Raw genomic sequence first — 26,123 nt, forward strand, 5'->3', positions numbered from 1 at the left:
ATTCTCCACTTTAGTTTTTGGGACAGAGTCTCAAAAATATCTCCGACTGGCTAATCTGTCTGGCCACTGAGTTCCAGGGATCCCGGCTCTGGCTCCTCGGTGCTGGGATTGTAGGCACATGCCACTGGGCCAGGCTTTCTACTTGGATGATGGTAATCTGAACTCATGTTCTTATGCTCATGCGGTAAGCACTTTACCACTGAGCCATTGCCTCTGTCACCCAAATTATGATTTCAGATGCCTGTGAATATAGTCCTGCTGCCTTAGTGTTGAAAAGTAACAGTGCCTGTGACCACCCCTACAAAGTAACAGTGCCTGTGACCACCCTAAAAAGTAACAGTGCCTGTGACCACCCTAAAAAGTGCCTGTGACCATCCCTAAAAAGTAACAGTGCCTGTGACCACCCTAAAAAGTAACAGTGTCTGTGCACCACCTCTAATCGCAGCACTCGAGGCAGAGGCAAGTACATCTCACATCTCACGGCCAGCCTGGTCTACAGAGGCAGTTCAGGACAGCTACACAGAGAAACGTGTCTCATAGAGAAGGGGAGAGAGAAGTGGAAAGAGACATAGGTAGACAGAAAAACATCTTCTTGTCTAAAACACATGAAGTGTGCCGGGCGTTGGTGGCACACGCCTTTAATCCCAGCACTTGGGAGGCAGAGGCAGGCGGATCTCTGTGAGTTCAAGGCCAGCCTGGTCTACAAAGTGAGTTCCAGGACAGCCTCCAAAGCTACCGAGAAACCCTGTCTGGAAAAACCAACCAAACAAACAAACAAAAAAACACATGAAATGTTTCATACTTTGAAAACCTTGTGAAACAAAGCCTAGATGAAGCATGCCTGGAAATACAGGCAAGCCAGCATCTTAGTTTTTTTTCTTTCTGAAAGTAAAGTTAACCACACTAAAAACTGAATAGCCATGATGTTAAAGCTTCATGAACTTTTCGATCTTGAGGCCAGCATGTAGTTAGATCCTGTCATTTAAGAAAAAAAAAAGCCTACAAGATTGCTCAGTGAGAAAAGGCGCTTGCTGCCAAGGGTAATAACATGAGTGTGACCGTCAGGGCCCACATGGTAGAAGAAACCTTGTTCGGGAAATTAAAAGGGAAAAGAAAGTATGCGAAACAGATTTTCATTATGTTGGTGTAAAACTAAACTGAGAATCAACTCCCATTATCCTTTGACCCAATGAATGAATGCATGAATTAATAAAACCAATATAATTTAAAAAATGAAGTTAAGAACAGTTATTATACAGTAATTCAAATTAGTGCCCTTGCTGTAAGCTGTTCCAGGTTGGTATTTGCACAAGTGAAATTTGTGTGTGAGTATTATAGTGGAGACAGATACTGTGGAAATATTACCTACTATTTACATATTAAACATAATGTTAATATTTTGTTTGGTGATCCTAATCACAATATCATGTCTTTCACTACAGATGCCCCCCTCGTACTTTCCTACCAGCTCTCTGCAAAATTTTTCTTGATGAGAGTGCTCCAGACAATGTGTTGGAGGTGACAGCTCGTGCCATAACATACTACCTGGATGTGTCTGCTGAGTGCACCCGAAGGATTGTAGGGGTAGATGGAGCTATCAAAGCACTTTGTAATCGTTTGGTGGTAGTTGAACTTAACAACAGGACCAGCAGAGATTTAGCTGAACAATGTGTAAAGGTAAATATTACTTACATCATTTGGAGAATAAAAGATACATTTTACTGAAAAAGTAAAATTCCACCATCATTCTTCTTTGAGAGTGGGTAAGAACAGTAAGATGGCAATCACGTGGCTTCAAAGGTCCCAAAAGGGTAGGAAATGCAACCTCTGGATGACAGGCTTTCCTCTTCTCCTTCATGCTTCTCAGTTCTGGTAATCACTGGTGCCTGAGAAGTTATTCATGCTTTTACTCTAAGTTACTCCATATAGAAATTGCAACAGAGTTGACCATGACAAACAACACTAGCACCAAGTAACATGCAGTCTTCTAAGTGCCTTTAAGTCTTGATAGTTCTGTGTGTGGTGCCATTAGCATCATATCTATTTTACAGATATGAAAAATCAGTATATTGAGCAGGTAGTGGTGACAAAGCCAAGATTTGCATCTTAGGAAGTCTGGTTTTAGGACCCATGGACTCATCCATTTTGCTGTTGTCTCTATAGTAAACTGTTTTTGGGGGCTACAAAGGTGGTTTAGCAGTTAAGAGAACTTTTCTTGCAGAAAACCTGTTCTGAGTAGCCATGTTGGGTGTCTTATAGCTACCTGTAACTCTGGCTCTGGGAAGATGTAATATTTCTGATCCCTGTGGGCACCTGCATTCTAGCCAACATGTGTACACTTATATGCGCAGTACCAAGTCAGCAGTTTGTTAGAAATACTTAGTGAACATGTTTAGATTGTTTTTTATTTTGTATTTTTGAGTCATTGTCTTGCTTGTAGTTGTTATGCATTTGGCGTTTGGTTGTGACTGCTCTCTCTCTCTCTTTCTGATTGTCTGTTTTGAAGCAGGGTTCCACAGTGTAGCCCTAGCTGGCCTCAAAAACCACAGAGATCTACCTGCCTCTAATTTCCTTCTGAAAACTTTATTTGTGAAGATAATATGCCATTTCATTTCTTGTGTAATTCGTATTTTGTAGCATTGGAAGGTATATATTGTAAACTCCTATTACTAGTAGTTTGCCACTTCAAAAACAGCAACTCACTCTCTTTCTCTCTCTCTCTCTCTCTCTCTCTCTCTCTCTCTCTCTCTCTCTCTCTCTCTCTCTCTCTCTCTCTCTCTCTCCCTCCCCTCCCTCCCTCCCTCCTCTCCTCTCTCTCCTCTCTCTCTCAACCAAAAACAGTCTGAGACCCTCGTTTGACAATTGATTTCAATTTACCTGTCTTCCTGGAATAGCCAGTTCCCAGAAAGAGTAGCAAAAGGTGTATTTTCTAAGCCCACTGAAATCAGGGTTGTGTTAGTTTAACTCTCCTGAGTTAAAACAAACAGGAAAAGGTCACCATGATATCAGTTCTTTACAGTTCTAAACTTGGATCCTGGTGAGTGGCATTTGATTTTATTGATCATTTCAGTCTTTTCTTTCTCTCCTTTCCCCATCTAGCTTAGGTTAGCTTTGTCCTCACTGTGCAGCCAAGGATGGTTTTGAGTTCCCGATCCTTCTGCCTGAGTTTCCTAAGTGCTAGCTAACATGAGAGGCTTGTACTACCCTACCTGGCTCATATCAATCATTTTTCATTGATTATAGGTTGCATTTATTATGCACTCTATATATTGGGTTACATAAAAATTAGGTTGATAGAAAATTTATTTTCACTGTTTTACTTTACCGTTTGGACTGCAGCTATTGAATTTGAAGGGCTTATTATGCTTTCTGTGACTCTGACAAGTTAAAATTCGTGTGGCTTTCCTCTGTTAATTTTGTGTCACTGTTGTAGGTGTTGGAACTGATATGCACTCGTGAGTCAGGAGCAGTCTTTGAGGCTGGGGGTTTGAATTGTGTTCTTACCTTCATTCGTGACAGTGGACACCTGGTTCATAAAGACACCTTACACTCTGCGATGGCTGTAGTGTCAAGACTCTGTGGCAAAATGGAACCTCAAGATTCTTCTTTAGAAATCTGTGTAGAGTCTCTATCTAGTTTATTAAAACATGAAGATCATCAGGTAAGTAAATTGTTTTGTAGACACTGAGGCTTTCAAATAGGATTTTATAACTGTTTAGAACTGTGATACATTATAGTTTGAACTTTTCACATGATTTGCTTCTCTAGTATTTCTACACATAAAAGCTCTCGGCAGTAAAATGTGTTTTAAGGTGTGCATGGTGGTGCAGGCCTTTAAAATCCTAACCACTCACAAAGCAGAGACAAGTAGATCTCTTTGAGTCTGACCTTGTTTGTCTACATACTATGTTATAGAGATAGCCTTCCTTAGAGCTGTATTTGTATTCAGTGACATTTTGTTCACTTAGTGCATTATTTACTGAAAACAATAGGCTAGATTTTACCAAAGCAAATAACCTAGTGTCTATATAATATTATTTGTAAGGTTTTGTTGAATTTCTATACTTTAAAAAATCTAAAGTTTGTTTTTGGAGGTTGGGTTTTTTTTTTTTTTTTTTTTTTCTCGAGACAGGGTTTCTCTGTGGCTTTGGAGGCTGTCCTGGAACTAGCTCTTGTAGACCAGGCTGGCCTCGAACTCACAGAGATCCACCTGCCTCTGCCTCCTGAGTGCTGGGATTAAAGGCGTGCGCCACCACTGCCCAGCTAAAGTAAAGTTTTCATGGCCTTTTTTCTATTTAGATATTACCTCACCTTACATTCATAGATTATCTTGGCAAAGTTGTACATAATAACAGTTTATATTTTGGTGTTTTTGCTGTCTGTTTACATCCTAGGTAGCATTATTAAACTGTTGTATAGATGAGGACCCAGGCCTCCGACAGGTTCATGATTTTCTCAGATTGTAATGATAAGGGGATGTGGAGCTGTCATTTGATCTTGACAGTGTGTGCTTTCCCATATTGCTCCGTCCCCCTTCCATTTGGTGCCTGTGTTGAAACGACTTGCTGCCAGCTCTCTGGAGGAGTTTTATCTTCTTTGTTCCTATGCAATTAGGTTTCAGATGGAGCTCTGCGCTGTTTTGCATCACTAGCTGACCGATTTACTCGTCGTGGAGTGGATCCAGCTCCATTGGCCAAGCATGGATTAACGGAAGAGCTTTTATCACGAATGGCAGCTGCTGGTGGTACTGTGTCAGGGCCATCTTCAGCTTGCAAACCAAGTCGCAGCACCACAGGAGCCCCCTCTACGTCCGCAGATTCCAAGTTGAGTAACCAGGTGTCAACAATTGTAAGTCTTCTCTCAACACTTTGCAGAGGCTCTCCACTAGTCACACACGTAAGAATGCTTTTAGATCTTTTGCTTTTTAACCTTTCAGAAAAAGTGTTTTTGTATAATGCAGTTACTACGTGTTTTTCTCCCGTTCTCTTTTTTAGGATCTTCTGAGGTCAGAGCTTCCAGATTCCATTGAAAGTGCATTACAGGGTGATGAGAGATGTGTGCTCGATACCATGCGGTTGGTTGACCTCCTCTTGGTGCTATTATTTGAAGGACGAAAGGCCTTGCCCAAGTCTAGTGCTGGATCTACGGGCAGAATCCCAGGACTCCGGAGATTGGATAGTTCTGGAGAACGCTCCCATCGGCAGCTTATAGACTGTATTCGAAGTAAAGATACTGATGCACTCATAGATGCAATTGACACAGGAGGTCAGAAATTTTTCTCTTAAATATAAAAACCATAGTCAGGTGTGGTGGTGCACACCTTTAGTAGATCTCTATGAGTTCGAGGCCAGCCTGGTCTACAGAGTTCCAGGACAGCCAGAGCTATTATACAAAGAAACCCTATCATAAACAAAACACATAAACAAACAAAAGAATAAATAAATGTCGTACGATAAGGAATCATAGGCGATTTCTAGTTCTTACTGTTTGGGCAAGATTCTGTGTAGTTGCGTAATTATCAGCCTGGTGTATGGTAATGCTTGAGTACATGTTTGCTGAGGGAATTTGTTAAATGTCTGTAAAGTCGGAAATTTACCCATTTTGTCACCTGAGGGAAAGATTCCTGACCAGTTCTTTTTTTTTTTTTTTTTTTTTTTGTTTTTATTTTATGTATGTGGGTGTTTGCCTTCATGTGTATATGTGCACTGTGTGTGCGCTGGTGCCCTAAGAAATCAGAAGTTGGATTTCTCAGGACTGGGGTTTAGGTGGTTGTGAGCCCCTCCATAGGTGCTGGGAATTGAACCTTGGTTTTTAGCAAGCACAGCAAGTACTCTTAACCTCTGTGGCATCTCTCTGGCCCTTGCTGTGGAATTTGAGTACAGATTTTAAGTACTAAGTTTAAGAGAAAGGCACCCAAGAAGAAGGTACGATGCACGCGAAGGTGGATGTGAGCTTCTCAGAGGAGTCATACTCTTTTCCACCCTCATCATTTTTATTTTGAATGTTTAAAACCATGTAGTTCTTCTAATTCAATGCCCCTGTCTGTCCTGCTCCATTTCTCAGCAGTTTTACACTGTGGCTCCTACCAGGCTAGACCTTGACAACGTAGACTAGACTGGCATAAACGCCCAGTGATTCTCTTGCCTCTGCCTCATGAGTGCTGGCAGGGCTTGTTATGGGTGTGTGCTATTTGCCTGGACTGATTTAAACTTTTATAATACTTTTTCTTAGCTGACCTTAGGGTTGTTGGTTATTTACTACTTTATAGTTGACGCCAATATGCAAAATATCTCATTTCTGTACTTAATAAAATATTCATAGGAATCAGAATATTTAGAAAAGTTGAGTGGTATTTTATTGGCCTTAAAAATAAAAGATTTTTCTGTTTTGTTAACTTTCAGCCTTTGAAGTCAATTTTATGGATGATGTGGGTCAGACTCTATTAAACTGGGCCTCTGCGTTTGGAACTCAGGAAATGGTAAGCTAATAAAAGGTGATGTTTTAATTTAGGTGTTAAAGTATTAATAGAGCAACTTTGTGGTTCTTTATCTTATTACAGGTAGAATTTCTTTGTGAGAGAGGTGCTGATGTTAATAGAGGCCAAAGGTCATCATCATTACATTATGCTGCGTGTTTTGGAAGACCTCAAGTAGCAAAGGTAAAATTCAGGGTTTTTTTTGGTTGTTTTTGTTTGCTTTTTGAGACGCCTTTAATCCCAGCACTCGGGATGCAGAGGCAGGCTGATTCTGTGAGTTTGAGGCCTGCCTGGTCTACAGAGCGAGTTCCAGTACAGCCTCCAAAACAATATAGAGAAACCCTGTCTTAAAAAACCAAAAAAAAACCAAACAAACAAAAAGTATTTGAGCCATTGTGATTCAGTTGCCTCACCCTGAGGTCATAACATGTTTAGTGGGAGGAAAGAGACAGATCTTGATGCATTTTTGGTCAAAGAATTGGTAATTGGCATTGTATAGGAAATTCTGAGATTGATTGACAGGTCATAAACTGAGTAGTACTTTTGTAAAGGGAGAAGTGACAGATTGAGATTTAGGGGTAGTAAATAACCAAGTGAAAAATTTTTTAACTCATAAAATGTTTTATTTCACTAAAACATTTTGAGTTTTTATATTTTCCTGATTACTCCGTGTAAGGTAATACTGGATTGTTTAAAAGACATACATGAATCTAGTATATCAGTAACTGGGGGTTTTCTTTTTCTTTTTGTTATATATACTATTTTCACAGCCACAGGTGTGCTTGCTAGGCAAATATAACCACCACAGAAGCAAACGTTAGGCAGAATACTGGTAAGGAGAAAACAAAGCAGAGAGCTACCAGATGTGCAGACAGGCTTAGTTTCATACTCACTACTGTGTTGTCAAGTATTGCCTGCACAAATCGAGTGACCTTTATGTATAACTTTGAGGTACGAGTATCTGCTCTTAAGGTGATAGGTACAGGGTGAGGTTTGTATTAGGATCTGTTTAATTGATTTTTGTTTGTTTGTTTTTTGCTTTTTGAGACAAGGGTTTCTCTGAGTAGTCTTGACTTTCCTGGAACTTACTTTGTAGACCAACCTGGCTGCAAACTCAGAGATCCTGCTGCCTCTGCCTCCCAAGTGCTGAGTTAAAGGCATGTGCCACTACTACCCAGCTCTGGAGAGCCTTTAAAATTTTTTTTGGTTTGTTTTTTAATTTTGTGTGTCTATGTGTGCTTGAGTGTTCAGGAGCTGTTGTAGGTCAGAAGAGGGAATAGGATCTCTGTAACTAGACTTGGGTGGTTATGAGCCACATGTTGTTGTGGGAGCCTTACCTAGGTCCTCTGTAAGAGCAAGTGTTTTTAACTGCCCAACATCTCTCCATCGAGGGAAAATCTTCAACGATGGAGTTGAGTGTAAATTAAACCCTTTTCTTCATAAGACTCTCTTGCGGCATGGTGCCAATCCGGATCTAAGAGATGAAGATGGGAAAACGCCATTGGATAAAGCTCGAGAAAGAGGCCACAGTGAAGTAGTAGCTATTCTTCAGTCTCCAGGTGAGTTGTGAGTCCTTTCCTCGTAGGCAACCTGCGCTTGCTGATCACTCCTTCCCACAGACGTAGCAGCACTGTAGAAACGAACCATTGGTGTGTGTGTGTGTGTAGGCAGTGGATAAAACCTTCAGCATCTTACTGTTCTGTGCCCTTAAAAAAGATATAGTTGTTATTGTTTTGATGATGTGAATGTGCATGTGTCTGTGCATGTGAATGCGGTGCCTGTGGCAGTCAGAAATCAGATCCTGGAGTTGAATTGTAGGGGTGGGAGCTGCCTGACAAGAGTCCTAGGGACTGAACTCAGGTCCTCTGAAAGAGCAATGTTCTTAAACAGGGATTTCTCTGGCCCCTATCATGTGTTCATGAGACTAGTTGTGTAAGTCCAGAATGAAAAAATAAATCTGAATTTAAAAGATTTGAGGCTGTCATATAAAGAATAATTAGAAGCCATGAAGCTAGAATATTTGACCATTTTTAATTTTTCAGAGTATGTAGGGCTTTTTTGTTTGTAGTGCTGAGAATTGAACTCTGTTTCCTAGGTAATTTAGCTTAAAGCAAGCATATGTTAATATTTTTGTTTGAAGGACATTGTATATGAAAACACATTTAAACAAATAATACTTTGTAGGTGATTGGATGTGCCCAGTTAATAAAGGGGATGACAAGAAGAAGAAAGATACAAACAAAGATGAAGAAGAATGTAATGAACCCAAAGGAGACCCAGAAATGGCACCAATATACTTGAAGAGGTTATTGCCTGTGTTTGCACAAACATTTCAGCAAACTATGTTGCCTTCAATAAGGTAACCATTCATAGTGCTTAAATTAAACTGATGCTGCGATATCTCGTTTTTCAGAAGGATCTGTAATTTATTTTAAAAAATATAGTAATATATACTAGGTTGGAAGTGCGAATGTCATCCTTTCTTCTGGTTTATTTACTTTATATTTTGAAATAGGGTCTCATTATTAGTCCTGACTGATGTAGAACTTACTTTGTAGACCAGGCTGGCCCTGAACTTGCTGAGATCTACCTGCCTCTGTAGCTGGGTTTCATTTTGGCCACCATCTGAGACTTAGCAGTAGTTATGAATGCCTGGCCTTGGCTTATGCTTGTTTCTTGCTAGCTTTTATAACTTACTTTAATCTGTTTCTCTTCGACTGTTTCACCTCAGGCTTTTTTTTTTTTTTTTTTTTTTTACCTTTCTTTCCTTTGTGTGTCCTACTCCGTGTTTAGCTGGCTGGTGGCTGGCCGGCCCTGGGTGTTCCCCTCTCTTTTTCTCTCATTATCTCCTCTCATCCTCTTCTCTTATTCATTGTCTCTACCTACCAGCCCCACCTGCCCATCCACTGCCTAGCTATTGGCTAGTCAGCTTTTTATTAGACCAGTTAGGTATGCAAACAGAATGAAACAACAGCACACCTTTCCATAAATCAACAAATGCAACACAAACACATTTAGCACATCTTTCCATAGTTAAAGTAATATTCCCCAATATACCTCTTACAAGGGCTGGGATCAAAACTTTTGTACCACCATTCTTGGCTTCTGGTTTAAGAGAAAAATGTTTGAAAGTTAATAGTCTTAAAGCTAGTGTCTGCAAATGAGAACACACGTGTCAGGTGTCTTTTTGGTCAGGGTTATCTCACTCATGATTGTTGACAGTTCTGTGAGTTTCATTTTGGGGGGGGTAACTGAATAATATTCCATTGTGTATATGTACCACATTTCCATTATCCACTCACTAGTTGATGGACATGTATGCAGTTTAGAACAACAATAAACATGAATGAGCATGTTATCACTAGAGTAGGATATAGAGTTCTTTGGGTATATGCCCAGGTATAGTACAGCTGGATGTGTGTGATAGATGTTTCTGTCTTCCTGAGGAACTGCCACACAAAGTTTGCATTCCTACTAACACTGAATAATTGTTTCCCCTTTAACATGTCCACTTAGGTATTTGGTTTTTGATCTTAGATCCCTCTACACAAGTCCATGCTCATTTTTAGTTGAGTTTTTTCTCATGTTTAGGTTGTCTTCTTTTGTATATTCTACATACTAACCCTGTCATGTGCATCTGGCAAAGTAGTGCCCCTGTCTGTAGAGCGTGTCTTCACTAAAATGATGCTGTCCTACTTTTGTGGTACCCAGGCTCGTCTCAGATTGCAGCTGTCTTGCCTTTGACTCCCGCGTGCTGTGGGACCATAGATGTGAACCGCCACACCTGGCTTTCAGCCTTTTAAATCAGTTTGCACGTGTGGAGGCCGTCCTCATGTGCATTTAGTCCACATGAAGTGTTCTAAGTGCTTAGACACATGAATCCCTATAAAAGGAAAAAATATGTTTTCTCCAAAATGATGCTATTTTTTAAAAATTTCTTTTATGTGCACTGGTGTTTTGCATGCATGTTTGTGAGGCTGTTGGATCTTGGAGTTATAGACAGTTGTGAGCTGCCATGTGGGTCCTGGGAATTGAACCTGGGCCCTCTGGAAGAACAGTCAGTGCTCTTAACCACTGAGCTATCTCTCCATACCCAAAGATACTATCTTTAATATAGTAGAGAAATACTTTTAAGTGAACTTAACTTAAAAAGTAGTGCTAAGTAGGAAGTTTGTAAGTATAAAATATATATATATATATATATAAAAATACAGTAGTATACTGATAGAGATAAGTAAGTTTGGACTGATTTATTATCTCTGTGTTCTTTGTAAAACCGAGATAATAAAACCTAGTTCCTGTGGTTTGTTGTATGGTTTAAAAGAGTTTTAAATTATGTGAAAGAATTCCTACCTCATAATGGGAGGGAGGAGAGAGAGAGAAAGAGAGAGGGGGGGGTATCTGCATGCTTTTTACTTCACTTTCTAAAGTTAGGATGCTGTGCCAGCAGCCAAGCTGATTAAATTAATATAAAATAGCATTTAGCAAGATTATTTTAAGGATGATTAGTTTTGATTAACATAATATATTACCCAAACAGTAAACAAACGGTTGTGATAGGATAGTCTTAAGTTTTTTGGTGTTCTTAAGTGTTTGCTTTTCATTAGTACTTTAAATTGTTGGATACATAAGTTGTTACTAATGTATAGCTGAATATTTATCTAAATTGAGTCTTTTGGTTTCATAACAATCTTTTTTCCCTCCTTAAGGAAAGCCAGTCTTGCTTTAATCCGAAAAATGATTCATTTTTGTTCTGAAGCACTGTTGAAAGAAGTTTGTGATTCTGATGTTGGTCACAATTTGCCCACAACACTAGTGGAAATCACTGCAACTGTCCTTGATCAAGAGGTTCGTTTCTGTCTTGAGATCTCTTAGCTTTGGAGACTTGTTAGTAACTGTAAATCATTCACGTAGTGTCTGTCTAGGGGACTGAAGTGTTTTGTCTTTTTCCTTGACTTTGCTGTTCTCATGCGCTCCTCCTTTTTCCTCCCCAGGACGACGATGACGGCCACTTGCTAGCTTTGCAGATCATAAGGGATTTAGTAGATAAAGGTGGTGATATTTTTTTAGATCAGCTAGCCAGACTTGGTGTAATCAGCAAAGTATCAGCTTTGGCAGGTCCTTCTTCTGATGATGAGAATGAAGAGGAATCAAAACCTGAAAAAGTGAGTGGTCCTAATTGTAGTGCTGAGAACAGGGTTTGTTTTAAGGACATACATGTTTAACTTAGGATGGTTTGTGACAAATATATATAATTGTAATATAAAAATATAATTGAAATATAAAATAGCACTTCATATATATCTGGCCAATTTTCCTTTATAATTTTAAATTTAGGACAAGGTTCCAAATATAATGAAAGAAAATCAGAATTCCTGTCATATCTATTAGTTGATAATGCTTTGCCCCATTTGCTTTATCATTTTTGTAGATACTTTTGTTTGTGTAAATTTCTTTTGGATCTCACATAGCCTCCAGTTCTCTGTGTAAGTTCGGAAGTTACAGGCATACGCCACCACAGCCAGACTGCGTATGTACATTTAAAAATATTAGAAGCCGGGCAGTGGTGGTGCATGCCTTTAATCTCAGTACTTGGGAGGCAGAGGCTGGCTGATCTCTGAGTTCAAGACCAGCCTGGTCTACATAGCGAGTTCCAAGACAGCTAAGGATGTCCCAACTTTGAGGAGCCAGTTCTTCTCGGCTAGATTTGACCAGGGCTTGAGCTCAGGGGTCAGACTTGGTGGCAGGCACCTTTACCTGCTGAACCATCTCTTCGCTGGCCCTCTACGTTTCCTCTTTCCTTTCAGTTTCTCACCATAATGATCGCTGTCTCTGGAACATCAGAATGAACCTCTTCTTTTTAAAGAATTTTAAAAATTTATGTGTATGACTAGCATGCATGCATGCATGTATGTATGTATGTATGTATGTATGTATGTATGTATGTATGTGCTTTGTGTGTCTATGGATACCCTAGAAGAGGGTGCTGGATCCCTTAGAACTGCTTTTGGATGGTTGTAAACTGCCATGTAGACACTGGGTCACTAACCTTGGTCCTCTGACAGAGCATCAAGTCCTCTTAACCTCTGGGTCATCTTTCTAGCCCTCCTTAAACTTTGGCGACAGCTATAATACTTTCTTCAATCTCGTTTATAGCTCTGTAAGTTCTTATTTCCTAATTTCTTTCTGTTCACTGACCTTTACCCTTATTATGGGTCATATTTTCATGCTTATTTGTTTAGGTGCTCTTTGTTGGTTTTTGTTTGTTTGGTTTGGTTTGGTTTGTGTTTGTTTTTGTTTTAAAACAGGGTCTCACTATGCAGCCCTGTCAAGCCTAAAACCCACTATGTAAAGCAGAATGGCCTCAAACTCACAGAGATTTGTCTGCCTCTATTCCTAAGTGCTGGGATTAAAGTACCCAGCTTTTGTTTAGTAATTTTTTTATTGAATACTACACACTGTAAATATTGAGTGCTGGGTTTTCTGATTTTCCTGAAGGAATATATAGTCTGTTATTGTTAGAACAAATGAAGTTACTTTCAGGCTTGTTTTTAATCCTCATTAGAGTAGTTCTGGAGTAGCTTCCATTCTGAGGAAGTTTTCCCCTGTGACTCCTAACTAATTTTTATGTTTGATATTTACTGGCTTTCTTGGTTCCTGTGAGAGTTCCCATAGCTGACTAGGATGTCCCTTATAACTTGGCACCTTGTTTGATCTCTGGAAAGTTTTCAGTGTATGGCTTTGCAGTCTTTGTTTGCTAATCTTATTATAGGCCGTCATCCTATCCGTGAGTATTCCTAGTAACCAGAGGAAGCCACACTGTATGTTTTTGTAGATCTTTTGCCACTTAATTCCCGAATCCTGAATTCTGTTTCTGCCGAGTCCAGTTGGGTTAAATGCCTCAAACATGCTCAGGAAAATGTCTGCCACACAATCATGAGGAAGTGAGTGCAACCCCAGAGCCCACACACTCATAAGGCTGGGCATAACACATTGGCAGGTGAAGATGGCACTGGCCTGCCACTCCAGCGGTAGCACTGAGAGTCCCAGGGTCCTGTAAGAGACCTGTCTTGAAAAGTCAGGGCAGGCCAGGCAAGATGGTTCCGCAGGAGGTAAGAAGAAAGATAATTCCGCAGGTAAAAGCTCTTGTGACAGGCCTGCTGACCTGAATTCAGCCTCTACAAGTCACTTAAAGGTGAAAAGAGAGCAACTCTATGAAGTTGTCCTCTGAATCCTCCACACACAGTCACACACAATACTCCCCACCCCACATACATGCACAATAAAGACCTAGTTTTAAGTTAATAAGGTAGATGTTCCTCATGAACACAAGGTTGACATCTAGTGTCTTTCTACACATGCATGTGTGCACATACATGCAACATATACATACTTTCTGCTCCAAATCACAATGAACTAATAAGAACCAAGCCTTTCAAAGCCACTGTCTCCATGGTGAGCAACTTAACATAAGACAAGATATATGGTGCGAAGTTTCTTGTGAACAACAGGTAATGCAATCCTTCATGATACTTCAAGAAAATGAAAATTGTCTCTGTCCTAGGACAGAGTTCATAAAAAGGACCTACAGAATCCGACCATATGCACTGAGCAAATACGAGGTTGTGTATGAGCACTGAGTTTTTAGCTGGTGTCACCCAGACGCCATCATGCCTCATTTTGGGTGGGCGGTTCCTGCCTATTCTAATCACTTCTCTGCATCTCTAATGTAAGAGCTAAGTGTCTTTCTACAGGATTGCTAATCAGATTTGAGTTGTTGTCCAGGAGCTCTTCCAGAGCTGTGCTTCAGCACCCAAGGTGTCGTGACTGCCAGAGAGGCCAGTGAGCTGCTTCTCAGCCCTTGAATCCTCTCCTCCTTCCACGTGGGTTCAGGGACTGAACTCAGGCTGGCAGGCTGGTTCTCACAGTGCCTTTCTCACTGAACCATCTCACTGGCCCTCAGCCCTTGGCTCCTGACTTGCTTTCCTTTTAAAAAAGATTTTGTTTATTTATTTTATGTACGAGAGCTCTATCTTCATGTATGCCTTTATGCCAGAAGAGGGCATCAGATCCCACTGTATTTAGTTGTGAGCCACCATGAGGTCGCTGGGAATTGAACTCAGAACCTCTGGAAGAGCAGCCAGTGTTATTAACCTCTGAATCATCTCTCCAGCCCCGCCCTTGGTTTCTTGACAGAGCATCTTAGTATGCAGCTCAGGCTGACTTTGAACTTCCTTTGTAATATAGGCTGTCCTTAAACTAACGATCTTCCTGCTTCTGCCTCCCGAGGGTGTGTTACAGGCATGTGTCACATGTATGCATGTATGTGTATGGTGTGTTTATTTGAATGAGGACACTAATGTCTGGAAGTTAGAGGACAACTTTGAGAGGTTGGTTCTCTTCTTCCAACAGATGGTTCTAGGTTGTCAGGCAACAGGAGCCTTTGCCTGCTGAGCCATGTCACCAGGCCTGTTCTCATTTTCCGTATGACAGTTAGAGTTTGTGGCTCTTAGGCTATACTAAAAAGTGGTTACAAGTTACTTTTATTTCAGTTCTTTAAAAACACTTTCTAAGCTGGGAGTTTAAGGTCGTCCTTGGATACCTAGAGTTTGAGGCCAGTTGTGGCTATAGAAGACCCGTTGTCAGAAATGATGGTTTTGATTTACCTGGCTAAGAACTGGGCCTTGGGACTTTCCTTTATTTTTAATATTTAACTGGCACATAATTATACATTGCTGGACACAGCATGAGAAAGATGGTTAGTAAGTGCAGTGTGTGATGATCAAATTGGGTTGGTTAGCATTGCTGTCTCAAACATTGGGTATTTGTGTGTGTTGTGGCCCTTCAGGTTCCTTTTGACCCAGTAACTGGCTGTAGACTGTGGTTACTCTGCTGTGCAGTGAAGAACAACCATGTTTTCTGCCTACCGCCCAGCTTGACAGTGTTCCCAGTCCCTCTTCCCCTTCCTCCTTAGTCTCTTCTTCCAAGAGATAGATACACTGTTTCAACTTCCACATGTGCGTCAGCGTGTGCATTCATTCATCTGTGTCACTCTCTTTCTCTTACCCTACTGTGCTCTCTAGCATGATCCATGTAGTAATGGGTTTCATTCTCTTTATTTTTATAACTGAGTAGTGTACCAGTGTATGTGTATATGACATTTTCTTTATCCAAGGAGCTTAATTTGAGAAAACTTGTGTTGACTGTGTCATATCTGTATACTTATAGTTCCACGTAAGCTTCCTCTTCTTTGGGTTATAAGCTAGAGATGTAGAGTAGATTACTTAGAGCATTAATATAAAGCTCTAATTCATTGACTTTTACCACCATACAATTTATAGAATTACTATTTTAAGACATTATTTAAGATTTAGTTAAGAGGTAATTACAATATATGTTATAATATATGTTGATTACAATATATGTTGAACTACATACAACTAAGTATTATGTTTTAATTATAAATCTGGTTCCTATTCTTGTTTCTTAAATACTTGTGAATATTCGAAATGAAATTATTTCACACATTTCATCGGATCCTTCTACACCTTTAGGAAGATGAACCACAGGAAGATGCTAAAGAGTTGCAGCAAGGTAAACCGTATCATTGGAGAGACTGGTCAATTATTAGGGGAAGGGACTGCTTATATATTTGGAGTGATGCTGCAGCTTTGGAATTATCTAATGGCAGTAATGGATGGTTCAGATTTATCTTGGATGGAAAACTTGCCACCATGTATTCAAGTGGTAGTCCTGAAGGTGGATCTGATAGTTCAGGTAAGACTTTGTTCCAATTAAAGGATTTTCCTAGCTTCTACATCTTGGTTTTATGACTCTCAGTTTTGTCTCAGTTGTTGGGAATTTTTTTTTAATAGAGAAAATTACTGTACTATGGCTGGGCATGGCAGTATATGTCTGTAATCCCAGCATTTGAGAAGTAGAGGCAAGATGATTGGGTGTTCAATACTATCCTCAGTTACTTAGAGAGTTAGCGAACAGCCTGGAATATCTAAAAGCCCTGCTTCAAAGGAAAATACCTCACAAGAGCCAGATAGGGCTTCACTGTATAGTCCTGGATCTTACTCTGTAGACCAGGCTAGCCTTGAACTCACTGAGTGGTTCCTTTTCCTCCAGAGTGCTGGGATTAAAGGTGAGCACCGTCAACTGCCCAGCTCACAAATAGCTTTTTATTTTATTTTATGTGCTACTTTTAATCTTGTCAGTCTTTCAGATAAATCTTTCTTTTGTTATGAAATAGTAAATTTCATAGGTATGTAGATGTCTTGTTATGTTTTATTGTCAGTAGCCTCATTTGTGTTTAAAAAAAAAAAGATGTCTGTAGAGTTGCTTTAAGCCTGAACCTGTGTAGGTCAGGTGAGTCAGGATGCTAAAGAGTAAAACTCTGTTAATGCTTGCTTTGTAAAAGGTTTCCATAATCTAGCATATTTAAAAGGATAGATTCTTTTTTAAAAAAACCTATATTTTATCTTTATAGAAAGCAGAAGTGAATTCTTAGAGAAGTTGCAAAGAGCCCGAGGTCAAGTAAAGCCGTCTACTTCAAGTCAACCCGTACTGTCTGCACCAGGACCCACGAAACTTACAGTGGGGAACTGGTCATTAACATGCCTGAAAGAAGGAGAAATTGCTATTCATAACTCTGATGGTCAGCAAGCTACAATACTAAAAGAAGACTTGCCTGGTTTTGTATTTGAATCTAACAGAGGAACTAAGCATTCATTTACTGCAGAAACATCTCTGGGTAAGTGTGCAGTGCTAGTTCCGCAGTGAGAAAGAGTGTATATGTTGGAGAGTAACACAATGTGTTCTGGGCAATGTTCTTTGACATTGTTTGCCGTCCCTTCTCCCCCAGGTTCAGAGTTTGTGACTGGCTGGACTGGCAAAAGAGGCAGAAAATTAAAATCCAAATTGGAAAAAACAAAGCAAAAGGTAGTGTGTTTACCCCCTTTTTCATGCTGACTAGAAACTTTTCAGAAACAGCTGATAGGCATTGGAAAGATTAAGCATCCCTTTGTTAATTATTTTGTACAATATTATGTTTAGTTTATATATATGCACCAACATTAAAAGCAATGAAAATTGGAAAGGAAAGAATGAAACTTTAGTTGTTTAATATTTTTAATTTTATGGGTCAGGGAGATGACTCAGTGGGCAAGGGTGTTTGCTGTCAAACCTAACAACCTTGGTTTGATCCAGGAAACTCAAAAACGCTGGAAGGAAAGTCCCAAGTTCCAAGAGTTGTCTCCTCATGAGCTCCACGTACACACCCACGCTAAGCAGTAATCTAAAAGACGATGATTTTACTTCCTAATCCCAGTGTAATACTTCGTGATGGTGTAGCTTCACTGCTTGCTTCTGGATTCAGATAGTTTTAGTGCTTGACACAGTGGCTGACTTAGGTGAATGTCAGACTTTAGTGATAAAGAGCCTAGAAGTATAGTGTGGAGCGTTCATCTAACTGGGTTCCTAGCACCACTCACAAAACAAGCCCAAACCAAGGCACCAGACACAAGCACATTATCGTAAAAAAACCATAGAATTTTAAAATTGTATTTATGAGATATGCATTGTTTTTTGAAAGCACGGCTAGTTGTCAAGTCTAGTGGCATAGGCCTGTATCCTAGCTACTCAGGAGACTGAAGCAGGAAGATTAACAAATTCAAGGCATGCCTGGGCTACAGAGTGTGTTTGAGGCCAGCCTGTTGCAAAAAAGCAAAAAAGAGGGTTGGGGATAGTTGAATCCCCAGTACTGCAAACAATCAATAAGTAAAATAAGACCAGTGGAGTTCTCCTTTTCTTTTTTATGCCTTGTTCTTGCATTTGTCATATTAAAAAGAAAATTAAAATTGTCTCAGATTGAACATTTTCTAGTGACAGATACTTGTATCTTACTATAATGGTTATACTGTGGTTTTACTATATAGCTAGCTTGGAACTGACTATGTAGACGAGGCTGAAGATTCGCGTGCCTCTGTCTTCCTACATGCTGGGTTTAAAGGCCTGTGCCAGTATGCAATACCTTTAAAATAAAGTGTTTGCAGCTATTTAAGACTAGGGAAGAGAACTTAAAATAACGAGTTTTAGTTGGAGCAAAGAAAATATTTTTAAGAATAACAACACTAATGGTGGGACATAGTGACTCATCTATAGGTGAGGTAGGGTGAGTTCCAGATCTTTATAGCAAGTTTGAAGCCAGGCTAGGCTGGCTGCATCACAAGACCCTGTTTCCAAACACACAAAACTACCACAAACAAAACACGATACTCATTCTTCAGGTTTTGTTGTCGATGTTGTGAGTTTTCCTGGAGCCATTTCCCACTATAAATTTTAGAAGAGTTTTCCTCAGTTTTTAAAGATGAATCTAGAGCCATCAAGATGGCATAGTAGATAAAAGTGCCTGTTGGCAAACCTGCGGACTCCAAGACTCACATGGTACAAGGCAAGGACCAAGTCTTCACAAGTTGTTCTCTGACCTGCACACCTACACGCGCACACTATCAATGGATAAATAAATCAGTAGCTTCGTGAACATTCTGTGGTTGCTTCTGTGTGTGTTTTTTAAAAGAGCCCAAGGTGCTTTATTACTTTCAATTCAGGATATATTTGAAACACCTCAGAAAGAAATAGCTTACTCTCAGGGAGTGGTGTCTTATACTTTTAATCCCAGTACTTGGGAAGTAGAGGCAGGCAGAGCTCTGCGTTTGAAGGTAGCATCTTTTTCATTGTGAGTTCCAGGAAGCCAGGGCTATATAGTTAGACTCTGTCTTAAAAGAAAAAAGGAGCCGGGTGGTGCACACCTTTGATGACAGCACTCAGAAGGTAGAGGCAGGCGGATTTCTGTGAGTCTTGAAAAACCAAAAGAAAAGAAAAAAAAGAAAAAAGAAAGGAAGGAAGGCAGGCTAAATACCTGACTCAGGATATCTACTAGACACTAAATGGAATTTGAAATGAATGCAGCATTCACCATTCACGTTTTGTGAGTTGGCTCATAGAATCTTACTTTTGTGTAGTTCTGTTAAAAGGTATTTTATGTGTATTGTTTCAGTGTTTTGTTTGACTGTAGCAATGCCATGTGTGCTGGGATTAAAGGTGTAAGCTACCACCGCCCGGCTCCAAAAACCGTTTTTATACCCAATAAAAGTCTATACATTTTGAAATGTGTGGAAATGTTTTTAACCAGAAACTGCTCACAGTTAGAACTTTCTGGTTTCTGGAAATTTTGCATATTCATGAGTTATCCTGAGGGTAGGACCCAAGTCTTCCTTAAGGATATGTGTTAAAGCATTTGCCTAACATGTCTGGGGCCCTGGGAATAATCCCCAGCATTGTAAAAACCAGAACCAATTCTTATGTCCCATGTGGAGATAAGTTCCTACAACATTGTTGTTTTCAGTGGCAAGGGTGGAGGGTGGCCTTGTGCAGGCGTGATGATGCTGTACATCTGAGCCATGTCCCCAGCCTTTCATATGATGGCGTTAATGATGGCTTGTGAGGTGTATCCACCAGTTACATCAAGATTCACAACTAACTTCAGTCAGTGAGAAGACTGTCTCAGTCCTACATTTCTGGTCTCTTAAAGTTAGACAGGATTAATGCCTCACTCCCCCTCCCCCTTTCTTTTTCCTGAGGATCTAACCCAGAGTTTTATGCTATGTTAGGCAGACATTCATCCTAGTTGTTGATTGGCTTATTTACTTCCTTCCTAAATTCTGTTCTTTGCCTTTTGAGGCAAGGCCTTCTCTATCACAAGTGTGAACTCTTGGCGGGTCTTGTGCTTCAGCCTCTTGATATACTGGGTTTATAGACGTGAGCCACACAATTCCTTGATTATAAATTGTCAAGTTAGTAACCAGTTGGCTATTCTTTGGCATGTAACAGCAAAATATATTTATTTTAGGCAAAGGTAATTTTAACTATTAGTTCTAACCTCAGATTTATTTATTAATACTTTTTAGGTAGTGTAATTTAGGTTTTGCTATGTTTTAATGTAGAAAGTCATACCAAAATAGAATGGAAAGGGATTAAGTACTTTCAAAGATTCTAAGCCTGGTATGTTGGTGCATGTCTTTAATCCCAGCACTCAGCAGACAGAGGCATATGGATCTCTGTGAATTTGAAGCCAGCCAGGGCGTGTTTAGAAAAAAAGAGGGATGTATTTGGTGTATGTGGGATGTGTGTGTGTACCACCTGTGTGTTTTGGGGATTCTCATGGAGGCCGGAAAAGGGCATCAGATCACTCAGTGTCAATGCTGGGAACCGAAGTCAGGTCCTCTGCAAGGGCAATGTGTACTCTTAATCTTTGAAGTGTCTTTCCAGTACTTGAAGTACTTCAACGATATTTTATTTTGTGTTGCATTAGAGTTATAATTAAAATCAAATTAGGGCAACCCTAAATTTGCATTAGTTAATTATACAAATAAATACTTGTTTCATTAAAGTTAATTTACAGAATCTGTAAAACTATTCAACAGTAGGACTCTGAATAGTGTCACGTATTAAAATTTATCAGACCTTTGTATGGGCTGTTCTCCCAGCAAGTTTCATTACCACCCATCTGGCAGATCATGCCTTCTCATGGTAAAATCTGTGTATATATGATATGTAGTAATATCTAAAAGCTTGTTAAGAAGAATGTTAAAACGGTAAGCTTTGATTGTTAGAATTATGAGTGGTTTGATTTTTCTCTTATTGGGCTGAGGGAGTGATATTATTTGTATTTCTAATTGGTTATCCATGAATAAGTTACTTTTATTTTGAAAAGGGTACTGTTGAATATTTTAAAGAGATAATTTTAGTAAACATTTAAAATGTATTAGAGTATCTTTTCAGCAGTTAGAATATGTGAGTGAGAATAATAACATAATGTAGAAGTTGATATGGGACAGAAATCTTTTTTGTTATGGTTTTATGGTGATGGTGGAGACTGAACTTTGTATATTCATGTAAGGCAGACTGCTGAGCTATATATATAGCCTCAAATGCCATAATTCCTAAAGGTTTGTGAGTGAGTGCCTGAGAGAGATAGACAGATAGATGAGTGAACCGAAGAGTTGGTAAGGTTGATATTCTAGTGGGATTTATAATTTCTTTGCTTATTTCGGCAGGTACGAACTATGGCTCGAGATTTGTATGACGACCACTTTAAAGCTGTTGAAAGCATGCCTCGTGGAGTAGTGGTAACACTCAGAAATATAGCAACTCAGTTAGAGTCATCTTGGGAGCTTCATACAAATAGACAAGTACGTTAAGCTCTTTTGTTTTCAGATTATTTTGTTGCATGTGTTTGCGTGTTTTGCCTACATGTCTGTATACCAAGTACGTGTTTGGTGCATCAGTGGCCAGAAAAAGGCAGGAAAACCCCCTGATCTGGCATTACCAATGGGTGTGAACCACTATGTGAGTGCCAGGAGCTGAACCTGAGTCTCTGTAGCCCCTGCCTTTATCTATTCTACTCAAGGCCTCTGTGTACCTTGCTCTCCTGGCTGCCTTCAAACTTTAGGAGGTCCCCTGACCACGGGCTCTGAAGTGCTGAGATTACTGGCCTGCACCACCATGCCTGACTTCCCTTTTTCCTTTTTCGAGATCAACTGTGCCTGTGTGCATCATGATAACCTTGAACTCATAAGTTTCTTATATTAGTTTCCCTAGTGCTGGGGTTTATAGGTTTGTATGCTTGGTCTCAATCTCTTGATTTTGAGATGGACAATGGATTTAGTTTGTGTTATGGGCTCCTCACCTCATGTGTTTTCTGTTTTGGGTAATAAGTAAGAGTCAGAAAGGTATATCCCTCAAACCAAATTTGTTCTTATACCCAGTTCAATATGGTTTTATGAGGCAAGAGAAATTTTTATGTTTAAATTTTTAAAATATATTTTATTTTATGTGTATGAGTGTCTTACCTTCATGTTAAAGTGCTTGTAGGAATCCTGGAACTGGATTTATGCATGGTTATTCACCACCATATAGGTGCTGGGAAGTGAACCCAGGTCCCAGGTTAAGAGCACTTGAACCATCTCTCCAGACACCAATTTTTATGTTGTTAAATAGTCAAAAAGACATTTGGGAGGCAGAGGCAGGCTTAGTCTACAGAGGTAGTTCCAGGACAGCCAAGGCAACACTGAGAAACCCTATCTTAACAAAACAAAACCAAAGGTCAAAAAGAGGGAATCTTTTATGCTACATGAAAATTATATGAAGATAAAATTTCACTGTCTATGAAATGGTTTGATTGCACATAGCTATGCTTACTTATTTCCACATTTTTCTGTGACTGCTTTGCAGTATTGCGGTAATCAGGGTTCAACAGAAGTCCTGTGACATAGCAGAATTGAACAGGAATTCTGTAGCTCAAGTATTAGGGCTGGAGAGGTATAGCTTGGTGGTTAAGAGTGGTGGTGGCACACGCCTTTAATCCTACACTTGGGAAGCAGAGGACAGGACAGCTTGGTCTATAGAGCTGGTTCTAGGACGGCCAAGGGTACACAGAGAAACCTTGTTTGAAAAAAAAGAAAACAAAACAGGGAAAAAGAGTATATACTGCTTTTGCAGAAGATCTGGGTTTGGTTCCTAGCACATGAGTTACATAGCTCACAATCACCGGGAACCCTATCTCTGGGGAGGTTTGCTGTCCTAGGGGCTGGCTCTACAGGCCCAGCACACATGAGCTCTCTAACCACCCCACACATAATCCAGTGTAGAGTGTGCTTTTTACAAACAAATATTGCTAGCTTAGTAGTAATGATTTGCTTTGGATACATGAGCTTTAATCTAGTGTAATTTTAATCCATTTTCATAGTGATTGGTGTTACATGTTGTTTTCTAAGGGCTATGTTTTTTGTTTTGTTGTCTTTTTAACATTGTCTTGATTATGTTTTTCTTTCAGTGTATTGAAGGTGAAAACACTTGGCGAGATTTAATGAAGACAGCTTTAGAAAACCTAATTGTACTTCTGAAGGATGAGAACACAATTTCACCATATGAAATGTGTAGTAGTGGGTTAGTTCAAGCACTTCTTACTGTTTTAAACAATGTAAGTTTATTTTGTATTAGAAAACAAATCTTAGTAAAGTTTCAAAAAGTGTTTGTGGTTATGCTTTTGGTTGATTGGTTTTAAATAAATACTCAAGAAATATTTTAAAAGTAAGTAAATGTTAATATTGCTAATTACTCACCTTGAAGTTACATCATTATATTATGCCAATTGAATGACGTATTTGAACCTATTTGATTTTAACTTCTACAGTTTTATTTTAGTGAAGATGTCACTGCATAAACACATTAGCCAAGAGTTAATATTCTTATTTGATGTTCCTATTTCTCCAGCACTTAGATAAAAAAGAGTAACTTAGGACTTGAGTCATATGCTTGAAGTCACTTTGTAAAGCAGTGTAAGAAAGCATAATGTGATCATTTAACCACTTAGTAACAATCATGTATTTCTCTTACACTTAGTCTACTGTATCTCTGGTTATTAAAAGCATTTTCTCTATTTCAGTGAAGAAAAACATTTATTTCAGTTCTACTTGCCATTTTACTCTTTTAACTTGAGCGTCTTAAGTCTTACTCTATAATTTATGTGTATGGGTGTTTTGCCTGCATGTATGCATGCAGTGCCCACGCGGGGCAGAAAGGGCCTTGGAGCCCCTGGAATTGCAGTGAGCCACAGTGTGGGCGCTGGGAATAGAGTGCGGGTGGGCGGGGGGAGTAGAATGCGGTCCCCTGGGGGCCGCCAGTGCTCTCAGCTTCTCACCTTCTCTCCAGCCCCTTTCATCTTAACCTTTCTTCCCTTTTCCGGCTTTTTGGGACAGGGCTTCTCTGTGTAGCCCTGGCTGTTCTGTAACACACTCTGTATACCATGCTGGCCTAGAACTCAGAGATCTGCCTGCCTCTGCCTCTCTTCTGGAATTAAAGGTGTGTGCTGCCGCCGCTGCTGCCGCCGCCGCCACCACCACCGGGCTCAGCTTAAATTTTTAATTTTGATTTGGTGATAAAGTTAATCTTTTCTGCCGGGCGTTGGTGGCGCATGCCTTTAATCCCAGCACTCGGGAGTCAGAGGCAGGTGGATCTCTGTGAGTTCGAGGCCAGCCTGGTCTACAGAGCAAGTTCCAGGACAGCCTCCAAAACAATACAGAGAAACCCTGTCTCGAAAAAAAAAAGTTAATCTTTTCTTAAAGTCTTTAACTTCAGTGGATCTCATAATCATAAATTTTATCATTTGTATTTCCATTTACTGAAATTAAAGTAGCAATCGATAATATATCATTTATTAGTATCTATGGAGCCATGGTACCGTGAAAATGGAAATATTGATTCTCATACAATCTAAAGTCACTGGGCCTCTTTGGAAAACTAAGATAGTAGCATGATTGGTGACTCCTGTATGACTTTAGTTTAGGAGAAACACCTGCATGTCAATCACTGCCTACTAGGCACACAGGGAATTTTTTTTTTTAATTGAAAGACTAAATGAGTAATGAGTTCAGTGAAATTGTACTGATAATTTAAAGTATTCTTGTCTTTATACTCTTTTGATGAATTGCAATAAAATCTATAAATGCACTTTTATTTTATCTACTTTTTGTTTTTCTTTAGAGCATAGATTTGGATATGAAGCAAGATTGTAGTCAACTGGTAGAAAGAATAAATGTCTTCAAAACAGCCTTTAGTGAAAGTGAAGATGACGAAAGGTAAGCTCCAGAGACGGGGAGTGAGTGCTGTCATGTTTGTCATGTGCGCCAACACAGAATAAGCCCCTAACTTCCTTACTTTGATGCTTGTACTCTTTGCATACCTGGGTACTTCCTTTAAGTAACCCTGTGTTTATACACACAAAGGGAATTATATATTTTTTTTGAACAGCAGTTGACATCAATTTTTAATCTTGTAACACCCACTATTACAGTTATAAAAATCTTTCCTTATTCATAAGAAAACAGAATCATGCAGAAGATGCAAACATAGGGTAACAGAGCTAGCACCAAGGTATACAGATGGTGTGTGGGACACAGGGACTTTACCTTCTCAGGCTGAAATGCCTTGTGTGAGCTGCAGCAGACAGTGGTCCCTGGACTGTCACACAGAGGGTAACAGAGCTAGCACCAAGGTATACAGATGGTATGTGGGACACAGGGACTTCAGAAGCTTTACCTTCTCAGGCTGAAATGCCTTGTGTGAGCTGCAGCAGACAGTGGTCCCTGGACTGTCACACAGAGGGGAGGAGCACCGAGCACCTAGCAGGTATGAGGTGCTTCCTCTTCCCTCCAAGAGAGCGGGTGATTTCATTTCATCGCCAGCTACATCACCGACAGCTTCGGTCCCTTCAGGGACCCGATCAACTGGGGATCCCCTGCCAGACATAATTCAAAGGGAAAGTAGCTTGTTAAGTTCAAACAAAAAAAAATTGAAATGTTGTTTGAATCTGTGTGTTTTTTTTGTTTGTTTTGTTTTTTTTTTTTTTTTTTTTTTTGGTTTTTCGAGACAGGGTTTCTCTGTGGCTTTGGAGGCTGTCCTGGAATTAGCTCTTGTAGACCAGGCTGGCCTCGAACTCACAGAGATCCGCCTGCCTCTGCCTCCTGAGTGCTGGGATTAAAGGCGTGCGCCAACAACGCCCAGCGTTGTTTGAATTTGGCAG

The 26,123-nt window shown here is 39.8% G+C and overlaps 1 protein-coding gene across 4 annotated transcripts in view; it reads left to right on the top strand.

The window, feature by feature from the left end:
* Hectd1 (HECT domain E3 ubiquitin protein ligase 1) overlaps nt 1-26,123 on the top strand; it is an 88,668-nt gene that overhangs the window by 17,202 nt on the left and 45,343 nt on the right. For all 4 annotated transcript variants that reach the window (XM_040743117.1, XM_040743120.1, XM_040743118.1 and 1 more), the window contains exons 3-18: nt 1,443-1,677; nt 3,434-3,661; nt 4,615-4,896; nt 4,995-5,265; nt 6,402-6,478; nt 6,560-6,658; nt 7,920-8,034; nt 8,660-8,834; nt 11,185-11,323; nt 11,470-11,640; nt 16,030-16,252; nt 16,971-17,234; nt 17,346-17,422; nt 21,598-21,732; nt 23,376-23,522; nt 25,085-25,179. In XM_040743117.1, the coding sequence (XP_040599051.1) occupies nt 1,443-1,677; nt 3,434-3,661; nt 4,615-4,896; nt 4,995-5,265; nt 6,402-6,478; nt 6,560-6,658; nt 7,920-8,034; nt 8,660-8,834; nt 11,185-11,323; nt 11,470-11,640; nt 16,030-16,252; nt 16,971-17,234; nt 17,346-17,422; nt 21,598-21,732; nt 23,376-23,522; nt 25,085-25,179 (2,733 nt within the window). The remainder of the gene's footprint in view (nt 1-1,442; nt 1,678-3,433; nt 3,662-4,614; nt 4,897-4,994; nt 5,266-6,401; nt 6,479-6,559; nt 6,659-7,919; nt 8,035-8,659; nt 8,835-11,184; nt 11,324-11,469; nt 11,641-16,029; nt 16,253-16,970; nt 17,235-17,345; nt 17,423-21,597; nt 21,733-23,375; nt 23,523-25,084; nt 25,180-26,123) is intronic.

This window comes from Mesocricetus auratus, unplaced genomic scaffold (assembly GCF_017639785.1).
Source record: "Mesocricetus auratus isolate SY011 unplaced genomic scaffold, BCM_Maur_2.0 Super-Scaffold_15014, whole genome shotgun sequence".
In the NCBI taxonomy this organism is placed as follows: Eukaryota; Metazoa; Chordata; class Mammalia; order Rodentia; family Cricetidae; genus Mesocricetus; species Mesocricetus auratus.